The following is a 12,779-nucleotide window of genomic DNA, read 5'->3' on the forward strand; positions in this document are numbered from 1 at the left end:
CCTATCTCCTCCCAGTGTTAGTAGCCCCTCATGCCGTGTCTGGCAGGCAGGTAGGAAGACTCTCCAGCCTCTCCCTGCTCCAGTGCTTTGCATACTCAATTCTCTGGCCACTGCTTTTTCTTTAATTTTTTCCGGGGGAAGTTTTTGGTTACATATACCTTCAAGGGGTAAACACAGTTCCTAGAGGACAGAAAGGCAGAGTGGTGGTGACTGTGAGACTGCACAGGGCCCAGAGCTGATTAAGGACAGCGCTGAAACCCGAGAGAGGACGCGAGTGGACCCTGGGCCAGGGGTGACATTATCTCTGACTGGAACAAACTCCCCTTTAGTTTTGTTACGTTAGCTACATAAAAATAACTCTAGAAAGCAGATATATGAGAGTTAATATGTATTTCTTAATATACAAAAAGTTAAAGAGGTTTATAGGAATCAATGAAGGAACTGACAAATATAAAGAAATGTAAACAGTCCATGCTTTAGTACTGAAGTTTAATGTGTTTTTAAAGTTTAACTCAGTTTCATTTGTTTCTGAAAATTGCGCCCCAAGTGAGGTCTGTATTGTTGGACTCCTGCTGCTGCTGCTGCTGCTAAGTCGCTTCAGTCGTGTCCGACTCTGTGCGACCCCACAGATGGCAGCCCACCAGGCTCCGCCGTCCCTGGGATTCTCCAGGCAAGAACACTGGAGTGGGTTGCCATTTCCTTCTCCAGTGCATGAAAGGGAAAAGTGAAAGTGAAGTCGCTCAGTCGTGTCCGACTCTTAGCGACCCCGTGGACTGAAGCCTACCAGGCTCCTCCGTCCATGGGATTTTCCAGGCAAGAGTACTGGAGTGGGGTGCCATTACCTTCTCCGGTTGGACTCCTAGACTAGGTCAATTCCCTTGTTTCTATTTCTTCCCATGACACCTGGTGTTTCCCCTCTTCCACATCCCTCACGTGTTGAACCTCTTTGTTTCTAAACTATAAACTCTGTAAAGGCAAGGACAGTGTCTGATTTATCCCACTGCTGTGACATACTGCTTAGTATATGTTTATAATTGTTTGTTAAATTAATGGTATCTTATGTCTCTTGGAAAAATTTGCATTCTCCCTAATTTTAAAAACCTCTGAGCTGTTGATTGAATTGAAATGGAATAAACATGTTTCATGAGGCCAAGAGGTAACAATTCGAAAGAAAAATATAGAAAGTCATCTATAGGAATTTTAAGAATCACGATAATTTTTTTTTTGTCCTGTAACTTCTTCTACTCTTCAGTGAAACTGTGTAGATAAACTCAAGTATTAGTTTCCATTATTTCAGCTACAAGTTTCCCCTCTGTTTCTCCTTCCTCCTTCCTCAAACCCCCTACCCCCAATTCACCACCAGGTTTAGTAACTTTATTGATGTTAAGCAGGCCCGGGATTGTTTGCAGCTGCAGAAGTCTTACATGTAAAAATCCCGATTTACGAAACAATACGGAGGAAAGGTAAGTCAGTTAAAAAGGTTTACTAAATTCTTTTAAATAGTAAGCTGCTCTAATCCAGCCTACAATATTGTTTTAATCGACAAGAAAGTACAACTTTTTACGTCACGACTAACATTGTGGTCGCAGAATGTACTTTTTTCCTGAATATTGAAGGAAAAGCCAAGGGAAGACGTTAAGAGAGAACACACGGCCCCTATCTTCTGTCCCACGTGTCTCCGTCCCAGCGATTCGTCTGCTTCCCCTCGCTGTCTGTGTCCTCCGTCCTTTCGGACCTCAGGCTGCGCAGGGAGAAACGGGGACCCGGCCCGCGCCCTTTCTCCTCACACAGGAGCCGCAGAGGGCCGGGCCGGGGCGGCACGACTGCCTCCGGGCGAGTTCAGTGGTGGTGAGAGAAGACCGAGCGCCCGGACCTTCGTGCCGTCTGGAGTCTGTTCGAGCGCTGTCTCAACCAGCGGGGAAAGTGAAAGCCTCGGGGAGCAGGAATGGGCGGGTAACTACAAGTTCAGGAACCGAACAACCCCGAGCACCGACTCCAACAGCAGAGGGCACCAGACCCACTGTCCGGGGCCCGCGGCGGGCCGCACGGCGGGGCGGCGCTGGAGGATCTCTGGGACTTGTAGTTTGCCACGGTCCCCTCGGGGACGCCCGACCGCGGCCTGGAACTACAGCTCCCAGGCGGCATCGCGCGCCGCCCGTCTCCCGGCCGCCTCCCCTCTTGGGCCCGCGCAGGAAGCCCCCGGGCCTGGCCGCGCGGACCCGCCCCCGACGCCGTCACGCTTGTTTATTCCGAGGCCCCGCCCCGCGCGCCCGCCCGCGGGGTCGCCGTCACGCGGGCGATGCATATTCATGAGGCGCGCCGCCCGCCGGCCTCCCGCCCGGCGCTCCCGGCGCGCGATTAATATTCAATGAGGCCGGCTCGGCTGCTGGCTCGGCGGCGCGAGGCGGGGGGCGGTGGCGGTCGGGCGGGCGCGCGGGATGGAACACCGAGACGCCGACGGAGCGCTCGGAGCCGCCACATAATCGCCTGGAACGGCCGCGCGAACGCCAGTGGCGGCGCCGCCGCCCCCCGCTCGCTGTGCGCCCGCCGCCCCCCGAGCCGGGGCCGCGCCGAGCCCCGCCGCCATGGAGCCCGCGGCCGCGGAGACCCGCGCGGAGGGCCGGGCCGCGGCGAGCGGCCCCGGGCCCGTGCTGACCGCGGCGCCGGGCCGGGCGGGAGGCGCGGCTCGCAGGCGGCGGCGCGGCCCGGCGCCCCTGCCCGCCGCCAGCGGGGCCGCCCCGGGGCCCGGCGCTAGCTCGCTGCTGCTGAGGAGAGGCCGGCTGAAGAGGAACGCGTCCGCTGCCGCCGCCGCCCCGCGCCCCTCCGACCTCCCCGCCCCCGGTCCGGCCGCGGCGCCGCCGTGCTCGCGGAGCCTGGACCGCCGGGCGCTCCTCCCGCGGCCCCGGCAGATGCTGCCGCTGCAGCCGTCGGATCGGGACTGGGTGCGGCACCAGCTCCAGCGCGGCTGCGTGCACGTCCTCGACCGCCACCCGGCCGCCAGCCGCCTGCGCCCGGTGCTCTGCACGCTGGACACCACTGCCGGCGAGGTGGCCGCCCGCCTGCTGCAGGCGGGCCCCAGGGCCGGCGGCGTGCTGAAGGTGCCGGGCCGGGGCCCCGCGGGGCCGCCGCCCGGGAGGGCCGCGCTGGCCGCCGTCGGGGGGCCGCCGCCGCGCCGCGCCGGCCCCGCGCCCGCGGGCTGCAGCCCGGGCGCCCCGCGGGCCCCAGACGGCGCGGGCCCGGACCCCGAGCCCGAGAGCCCCCGGCTGAGCCCCGGCGCCGAGGGCGCGTCGGGCCGGCCGGAGCCCTACTGCTCGTCGTCGTCCGAGGAGCTCGAGGCTGACCTGGGCCAGCCCCGCCTGCGCGGCTGCTCCTCGAGCGCCCGGCCGCTCTCTCCGGCCGCCTCCCCGCCTCCGCCGCCGCCGCCGACGGCCCGGAGGGGCGTCGAGGGCCCAGGCGGCGCCGCCCGCGATCGGCCAGCGGAGGAGAGCCCGGGCGGGGACGCGGCGGCCGTGGAGAAGGCGCCCCCGCCGCCCACCCTGTACGTTCAGCTGCACGGGGAAACCGCGCGGCGCCTGGAGGCGGACGAGAAGCCGCTGCAGATCCAGAACGACTACCTCTTCCAGCTGGGCTTCGGGGCGCTGTGGAGGGTGCAGGAGGAGGGCCTGGACTCGGAGGTCGGCTGCCTCATCCGCTTCTACGCAGGTAAGACGGTCACCTGCGCCCGCGCCGCGCGCACCCTCGGGGCTCTGTTAGCCCTTGGCCGCTCGCGCGGACGACTGGTGGGACCGAGCTGAGCGCTTCCCGCCGCGGGCGCGGGGGAGGCGGCGGGGCCCCGGCTGCACACGCTCCTGAGAGGGGCCCCGCGGGCCTCGTTCCGCGGGGTTTGTGGCCGTTTGAGGCTTCAGGGCAACTTCACGTGCTGTGAAACCAGCGGAGAAAAAGGACCAAGGGAAAAGTTCGGGAGCACTCAGCGCCCGCCCCGAGCTCAGACCGGGTCGGCCGATGCCCTCCTCCTGCTCCCCGTCCTGTCCTTTGCCCACTTAGTCCTCGATGGAACCCGGCAGCCACGATCATCTTTAGTGATACTTTTCCTTAGCGCTTCTTGGCTTTATTTCAGTCTCCTCTGCAAGTGTACTTCTTGCATCAGAAGTGGTTTTGCCTGTTTCTTTCTCTTAGTTTCTCCCCTCTAACCTTGATAGCCAGAACTGACAATGTGACTTCCAATAGGGATACATAGGGGTCACAGTAGGACTTTTGATTGCTGTCTCTGAGTGTGATCTGAAATCCTCCGCATCCTTTTTTCATTTCTAAATTAAAGATCTTAAATTTTTACATTGGGATAGAATTGATACATTAGATCAAGTTCTTGACCAGGGGTGACTAGTGTTTCTCTTTTAAAGACGTGGCTGGTGCTAAATTAGGGAGCTATGGGTCCTGGCTATATATTTGAGCTTAATAAGTACTTTATGTTCTTTTCCTCTGCTGGTTTGAAGAATTGTGTTTTAGTGGTAAGGAATTTTATTTAAAACAAGGTTAGTGCAATAGTTAAATGGGAGTTACATCTTCCCTAAATTTACTAAAGTAGTAAATTACTTCTCCACTTAGGTTGTAGGTGGTGGTGGGAAGAGAATCACGCTTGTAATTGCATTCATCTGTAGCCATTCTTTGCAACTTAATGTTTTTGGTCCACACCTGTGTTCTAGTAGCAGTTTAGTCAGTTTGAATGAAGAGCTCTTTACTCCTACCTTGAGATATGCAAGACTGGTAGCATTCCTGGTGAGATGTTCCTTTATGTTTAATTGAGGTTTTTCTATAATTCAAGTGGATTTCTGATGGATTTTGGCCTCATAAAGAAAACCATATCGTAATACAATAGCATTTGCAGTACCTGAAGATAATGTCCCAACCGGATGACAAGTCTTTAAAAAGATTATGGCCTAGAAAATAGGTGATTTTTTTTTTTAATGTAGGAGTAACAACTATATTCTCTTGTGGCTCATGTAATTTATAAAATACTGTTATTTTATGAAAGCATTAAATGGTAATCATGCTTGGAATGAGTATTTTGTTAACATGAGAATGGTAAATGTCTGTGTGTGTGTGTGTGTAAAGAAGCAAGGGCTATGTTAAGCATATTTTGAACATATTGAACATATTTTGCATGGAAAGAGCTTTGCATGCCTCAATTTTTCCTCATGATTGGATTGTTGATCATGATAAATGTCCATGGGAAGGGTTTTAGGTGTCCTAGTCATGGCATTTAAATCTTTGATTCCCCTTGACTGTCTCTTCAAGTGTGTCTAAAATGTTCGAAGTGGATGATATATAGGTTTGTTTGTTTTTTATTTGCATTTTGTTTTTTAAACTTATCTCGTTGTAAAGTTGACAGATTATCTTTCTGGTTAAATCTCAAATTTCTGGTGTGCTCATTTTAATCTTTTTGTTCTATTCTTCATGAAAAGCAGTAATTGCTACTTCACTCTAAACTTAACTTGCTCTGCTGTAGTATGCGCAGCATAAATATATGTACCCCTCTGTGTATACGCTTGTAAAGGTAACTAATAAAATGGGGAAGCCACACGCAGTATCCAGCCTATTCTTGAGTATGAAGCCTGTATACAGGATTCCTAGAAGGAAGGTGCCTGATTGTTATCAAGATGTCTAATTGCACATTTTATACAAAATTGAATTTATTTTAAGCCAAAGTTAATATATCAGATATCTCTGTTGCTATTTATTTGCCATAGAGCAAAATTTACCATATCATGAGTCCACTTGAACCTTTGCAAGGAAGTGTAGTTGTTGATGAACAAAAGGACTTTGTTATAAGGTGGTCTCGCTTACCACAGGAACATTATCAAGACTGCACATGTCATGGAGGTTTGCATTAAGGTGGGAGGAGATTCCTAGAAATTACCCCCTTTGGAATGTAGGACACCCAACAAGAAAGTGTTATGTAGTAATTCTTTTCCTCAAAGAAGAGAATTAACATTTGTTTTAGGCAAGACCCTTTGACTGGTTGTTTCCTACCACATTTGTTTTTAGAATTTTACATATAACTTACTTCGAAATTTGTTGCTTTGTATCACTTTGTTCATATGTGTAGATGGAGTTAAGGATAGACTAGGAAGTTGCCTTTGAAGGCTTTTGAATGTTTTCCTGTATTTAAATTGAGCTTGTTACCTGTTGTTTATATAGTTTGTCTGTTGATCAGTTGCTTTTTTTGAGAAGTTCTTGTCCGGGAAGAACTTCATTCTCTTGAGGTCACCTTTCAATTAAATTTTAGTGTTTATAACCTGGCCCAAGTGAGTCTCAAAAAAGCTTTGGAAACCATTTGTGGTTGCTTTAAATATTTAAATATTTATTTAGGCAGAGTAAAATGAAAGTCTTTAATGAACTGAAAGGCTTTGGACTCAGGGTTCTTTGTGATTGCAGAGCTGTGATAGAAACTTTAGTTTGAAAATCGTTTCTGCTCCTCTCAAGCAGCCATGCTCTTAGCTGACTTAAAATAAGAACAAATTTAATTGTGGCTTTATCGGAAATAACTTGTGTGAAGTATTAAGTCTGTTAGGTTCATTAACATTTAATTTCCTTTTAAGATCAGCCATCTTAAATTTTACCTGAAAGAGAGTAATTTTAAGTGGAAAAAAAAATTCAAGAATTTATGTTGCTCAATAATCAGGCTGTGTTTTCGACTCCCTGGGGGCACCTGAGTCATTGATCAAGGGCAGTGTTACAAGGTATGTTTTTTATATTTTTCACTCTCTTCTACCTGTTGATTTAGTCATCTCGCTATTTCAGCTCAAATTGTGACGGGGAAAGGATGTTGACATCCTAGTTGACAGAACAGAGAGCGCACGCACTGTGCCTGGTGAACCTTGGACAAGATATTTCTATGTGTGACTTTCTGGGATCGCTCTGGAAAAGGGGCTCCTCACCCGCTCTTATTTTTCTTCCTTTTCTCTTCTGGGAATGATCCAGCCTTACATGGTTTCCTATGTGGAAATCAAGAAGGGACGGTTCAGCATTAAGCTGTAATATTGACGAGCAGTGTCTTATTACTATAATTACAGCAGTATTGAGTAACCTGGTATGAACATGTGACACCAGCGTGTGCTTAAGCACTCCTTTTCAGAACAAAGGGTTTAACTTTGTTTTTTTACATTTATATTTTATACTTGTTCTGAATGTAAAGTGCATGCTGTCTTGTCCTTTGTTAACTGTGGTTTGATAACGTCTATTAATATGTTGGGTTTATTATCATCAAAAATCTTAAAAGAGCTTTCACATAAATTATCTCGTGTCCTTTCAGAAACACTGTTAGGGAGGAGTCCGTGTCAGTCCTCTTTTCAGACAGAGAAGCTGATGTGTAAAGAGTTCTGATTCTTGCTTGTGGTTTTTCAGTTCTTGGCAGAGCTAAGAGAGCATGCTTGTTCTGCCTTACAATTCATGTCACTTTCCATGAGTCGATGCTGAATCTCCTTTATGTTTGGATTTTTAACTTGGTTAAAAGCTTTCAGGAAATGCACTCTGTTTGCTGGTGACGAGGTGATACTACCCTCCAGTCCCAGGCGGCATTCCTTGTAAAGGGTGGATGGTTCTGTTGTTATCGTGCTGCCTTTAACATAAAGAAACAGGACTGGACAATGAGGGGACAATACAGAAAGTACGAAAGGATCCTGGTGGCAAACAGTCATGCGTACATTCAAGTTGGTGTGAAATACAGCTCACCTAAGGATTCTTAATTCTCTTGCTTAAGCATGCCTCAGTTGTTGAACAGTAAAATTATCACTGGCTACAGAGTATTAGCACTTCATCTGAAAAGTGGATAAGTTTTGAAGATGGTGGTGTGACATTTCAGTTCCTTTAAAACATAGCTTTACTTGTAAATATCAAAAATAGCTATCATGAAAGATTTGCACAAATCTTTTATTTGAAGTGAACTTATTTGTACTTTAGTGATCAATAGTGCTTTGTTAATGTCACTATGCTGTTCAGTTTTTGTAATTTCTATATTGGGCTAGAGAGTAAGTACTCTCCCTAAATTTCATAGTTATTCCTAAAACAGTGTTTTGTTTTTTTTTTAAACATTCATTGAAATAATTGTAGGGAAAGGAGATGAGTGTAGATAAGTTTATGAAGTTTCTTTTTTGTATCTGTAAGATTGTTAAATCAGCCACGTTAAATGATTGGTTATCCCAAGATTCTTATTATTTTTTAAGTGTAAGATGTTTTATTTTCTTGTTCTCTTTCTTTATAAAATGCTGAATTTGATTTCTTGGTAACATAGCATTTATTGAGGGTTGTGTATGATCCAAGGCTCCTATAACACTTGGCACTTTAGTTTAAACATTTGTCGAGTTGAATCTGTGAAATTTTGTGAAGCAGCTGATGGTGTGTGTCCTGAATCTTCGGCCTCCCTTCCTGTGTCCCCAGGGGTTGTGTTACACACACACCTCTCCCAGGGCAGGTCCCCAGGGGTTGTGTTATACACACACACACACACACACACACACTCACACACACTCCCCCCCCACACACACTCCCACACACACTCCCACACACACACACACACACACACACACGCACACTCCCACCCCCACCCCTCTCCCAGGGCATAGGTCCCCAGGGGTTGTGGTACACACACACACGCACACGCACACCCCTCACACACACACCCCTCACCCCCACCCCTCTCCCAGGGCAGAAGATGGCAGGTACGCTTCACTCTGTTGCCACCTTCACATGAATGAGGCTCTATGTGGATTTTGAGATTCTCTCTGTTTTCATAAGAGTTAACAGGTGTGCCCCCCTCCTTTCCACAGGCACCTCTTACCTCACCTTTGAGATGGATTTAATGAGGCATCTATCAAATGAGGCCTCTCAGATTTAACACGGTTCCGTCTGTCTGGACAGGAGAAGGGTTTAATTGTGCTGTGACAGTCGAGAGAGCCTGAAGCCCCTCAATAGAAAAGCCTTTTCTTTAAAGATGCTGACGTTTTGAAAAAGAGAAAGAAATGTTATTAAAACGTCCAAAATAGTCTGGGTAAATGAAGCCTTTTTTTTTTTTCTGAAAGTCTCACCTTCTAAAACCTACTCCACCCCAGGCTTCAGGGACAGCACTGGTAATGAGAGGTTTTGAGTCTGGCTTCGGGTCCCTCTGCTTATTGGGCCGACTCTTTTTTATACTTTGCTTTGATTTTCTAAAGATAGTAGAGTTAAAACCAAGGAAAATTGACCGTATGGCTTCTTTAGACGTATTAGCTGCATATAACCTAAGTCTGTGTGAGTGGTTGTTATGAAACTTCCTCTCTAGGCTTTGGAAGATTTTCATAAATTGAAACTCTGGGGCCTGGAAAAAACAGACTTTAATGATAGTTTGATTAAAGAACATTAGGATATTTGGTTAACTATGAAATAGCAGCTCTTTCAAGTTATGTGGTAATTGTACTTTAGAATCAAGAATAGTAATGGTTACCGGATTACTGAAGGGTAATTACATGTCAATTTAGAGGTGGAATTGTTTTGTTTTATATATATATATATAATATATGCCTGGTGTGTCTTTTAGTATGTTAAATGAAGCAAAGGATAACCATCCCATAATGCCACATTAATGCTGAAATGTTTCCCTGTTGTATTTTTACACTTGAGATTGCTTTAATACATTGTAAAATGTATTAATAATAATAAAGTGTCTTACTACTACTACTACTACTAATAATAATAAAGTGTCTTACAGTGAGCTTAGAGTTTGGGACTTAGAAGTTCTGTTGGTGTGAAATACTGTTTGTTGGTTATACATTATACATATTTTGTAAGTTTGTAGATGACGATACTTTAGCAAAACACAAAAAAATCCAGAATTTTAAAAGCTGTCTGTTTGACGGCCTTAGGTCTTCGTTGCGGTATAGGAGATGTTTATCACATCGTGTGAAATCTTTCAGTCGGCTCGCGGGCTTGGATGCCCCGTGGCACGTGGGATCTTAGTTCCCGTCCAAGGATCAAACCCCTGACCCCTACATTGCAGAGCAGGTTCTTTTTTTTTTCTTTTTTTCCAGCAGGAACATTTAATTGCCTTTCATCCTTGCAAATGTATTTTCTTTTTTTTTTTTTTAATAAATTTATTTATTTTAGTTGGGGGCTAATTACTTTACAATATTGTAGTGGTTTTTGCCATACATTGACATGAATCAGCCATGGGTTTACGCAGAGCAAGTTCTTAACCCCTGGACCACCGAGGAAGTCCCCCAGATCCAGAATTTGTGACATGTATTTTCTGAAATGAAGCTTGTTAGAAGTAAATTAGTCTCCTTTCCAGTTACGTGAAAGCATTTGGTTGATAATTGAATAAAATTTGAAATTTGGGTTTGGACCATGTCAATAACGAATGGCAAAAAAATCTAGAAATTTGGGATAATTTGAATTGGTTGACTTGTATCCCCCTCTCCCGCCCCACGGTCTTTTCAAGCAGGAAGAATTTTGTGCTTGTTGGTGTCTAGTTCTGCTGGCTTGTACCTCTGATGAAGAACAGGTGGAGAGTGTATTTTTTCACGTCTACCTCCATTAATAATACGTTAGAATGTTTGAGTTTTCTTTCAGATACCAGGCATGCTTTTAAATACAGCGAAACAAAGTATGAACTGTTCTGGTTTCCACTGCCTATTTAATGATTATCTGGGTTTTACAGTCAGCTCACCCCTGACACATGTTCCAAAGAGTGTGATTTTATACATAGAACCAGTTTTTGACTTTTACTGTCATGTATGAGAAATACATCCTCAAGGAATTCTTTCTTTGTTTCTAACCATATGTTGGCAGTGCTTTTTGGCTGTACTTTAGCACTCGAATGGGCTTCCCTGGTGGCTCAGATGCTAAAGAGTCTGCCTGCAGTGTCGGAGACCCGGGTTCAATCCCCGGGTTGGGAAGATCCCCTGGAGAAGGGAATGGCTGCCCACTCCAGTATTCCTGCCTGGAGAATCGCGTGGACGGAGGAGTGTGGAGGAGCCTGGCGGGCTGCAGTCCATGGGGTTGCAGAGAGTCAGACACGACCGAGCGGCTGACACTACTCGCACTTGAGTAGGGGCCGCATCTTAGGGCTTTGGGGTTTGGCTGCTGTGACCTGAGGTCGGGTGTGAGTAACTTTGTTCCGGTCTGTAGTTTACAGAAACGGGTCTATGAGTAGGGAAGCTCGCAGTGCCTGTGGGCCTCCATTTTAACCTGCCCTGGGCTCTGAGCCCCTCCTCAGCAGAACGATGAGCTTGGGGTAGAGCACGTGTGAGATCTCTCCCAGCTCCTGACGGCCTGGGGCTCCGTTGGAGGGTCTGTTCTTCAGATTAGAAGGACTAAATGTTGCCGTTGTTTTAATTTCTGTAAGGCCTCTCTGTGGGTTTAGAAACAGCTGAACCCCCTGCCTTTTGTCATGGAGAAAGGGACATCTTTGGACCTAATGCAATCAGCCTGAGGTTGCCAGCCGAAGCAGAGCACCTTTCTGGAGAAGATTAGGACCAGTGATGGGACAGACGGCGTGGGGTCGCCCCTCCCTGCCGGCCCTGGTCTCCGAGTAGGAGTAGGAGCACACCGGATACTCATTTATCCTGAGCACAGGTTTGATATGGAATCAATCTCTGGATGGTCTCTGAGAGGGGACATGGCTGAGGGAGCCGATGTGCAGGTTTATGTAATAAACTGAGTCTCTCCTTGGGGGCAGAAGTGAGCCCCCCTGGAGTTGGAGGAGATGCGTACTCTGCCTCACACACACGTGTACATGATACACGCACGCACGTTCTCCGTTGGGGGGGGGAGTGATGGGAGGCGGTGGGTATACTTGTGGGTTGAAGGCGCTGGTGGGGTAAACTGCTTTTATGTCAGTCTTTTCCTCTAGGTATTCAGGCTTCTGTGTCATGCGTAGGAAGGCCTCCCCATCCCAAGACTTAGGAGGGGTGGGCAAATGTAAAAGACATTTCCCATATTTTCCTGTGGTATTTTATAGTTCGTTTCAGCCTGTGTTGTTTAAGAAAGGAAGCAGGGACGAGCAAGTGGTCCCCCGACGTTTTGTTGAATAACCGAGTATTTCTTTAGTGACTTAAACTGTCACTTTTCCTCCGTTTATGTTTTCTGTTGTTTAACTGATAGACATTTATATCACTCTTACCATGTGCTGGGCACTGTGTTAAGTGCTTTGTAAATATGAACTCATTTAATCCTCATAACAACCCGGTGAGGCAGACAGTGTTAGCACCAGAGGGTTACAGGTAGACCGAGTTAATAGAGCAGTTTGTTTAGTACTCTGGGTTTGTCAAGCCTGCAGCTTCCCAGGTGGTGCTAGTGGTAAAGAACCCATCTGCCAGTGAGACAAAAGAGACACGGGTTTGATCTCTGGGTGGGGAAGATCCCCTGCAGGAGGGCATGGCAACCCACTCTCAATATTCTTGCCTGGAGAATCACATGGGCAGAGGAGCCTGGTGGGCTACAGAGTCAGAGTCGCCAAGAGTCAGACACAACTGAAGCGACTTAGCACTTAGCAGTGTGTAATAGCTTGACTTGCCGAATGTGAAAACCTTGTCCTTAATGACCTTCAGGGACCAGTTTGAGCAGATCAGCATTTGGGGAGCATGCACTCTGAAGTACTTGAAGCTGAGAACTGTGTTCTGACTGTGGCCCTGAGACCGGAGCTCTGGGTCGCTCTTTCCTGTTTTGTGGAGGCAGGTAATGACCTTGAGCCACACGGGGTCATTAAGATCAAATGGGGTGAGGGCAAGTACCTAGGACAGCAGGAC

The 12,779-nt window shown here is 47.7% G+C and overlaps 1 protein-coding gene across 2 annotated transcripts in view; it reads left to right on the top strand.

Annotated features, from left to right (window-relative positions):
* Window positions 1-2,834: 2,834 nt before the first annotated feature.
* Window positions 2,835-12,779, top strand: part of PHLPP1 (PH domain and leucine rich repeat protein phosphatase 1) — a 257,597-nt gene continuing 247,652 nt past the window's right edge. For both annotated transcript variants that reach the window (XM_081562281.1, XM_081562280.1), the window contains exon 1: window positions 2,835-3,702. In XM_081562281.1, the coding sequence (XP_081418407.1) occupies window positions 2,910-3,702 (793 nt within the window). In that variant the 5' untranslated portion in view covers window positions 2,835-2,909. The remainder of the gene's footprint in view (window positions 3,703-12,779) is intronic.

The sequence above is a fragment of the Giraffa tippelskirchi genome, chromosome 14 (genome assembly GCF_054371585.1).
Source record: "Giraffa tippelskirchi isolate mGirTip1 chromosome 14, T2T-mGirTip1v1.2.pri, whole genome shotgun sequence".
NCBI classification, from domain to species: Eukaryota; Metazoa; Chordata; class Mammalia; order Artiodactyla; family Giraffidae; genus Giraffa; species Giraffa tippelskirchi.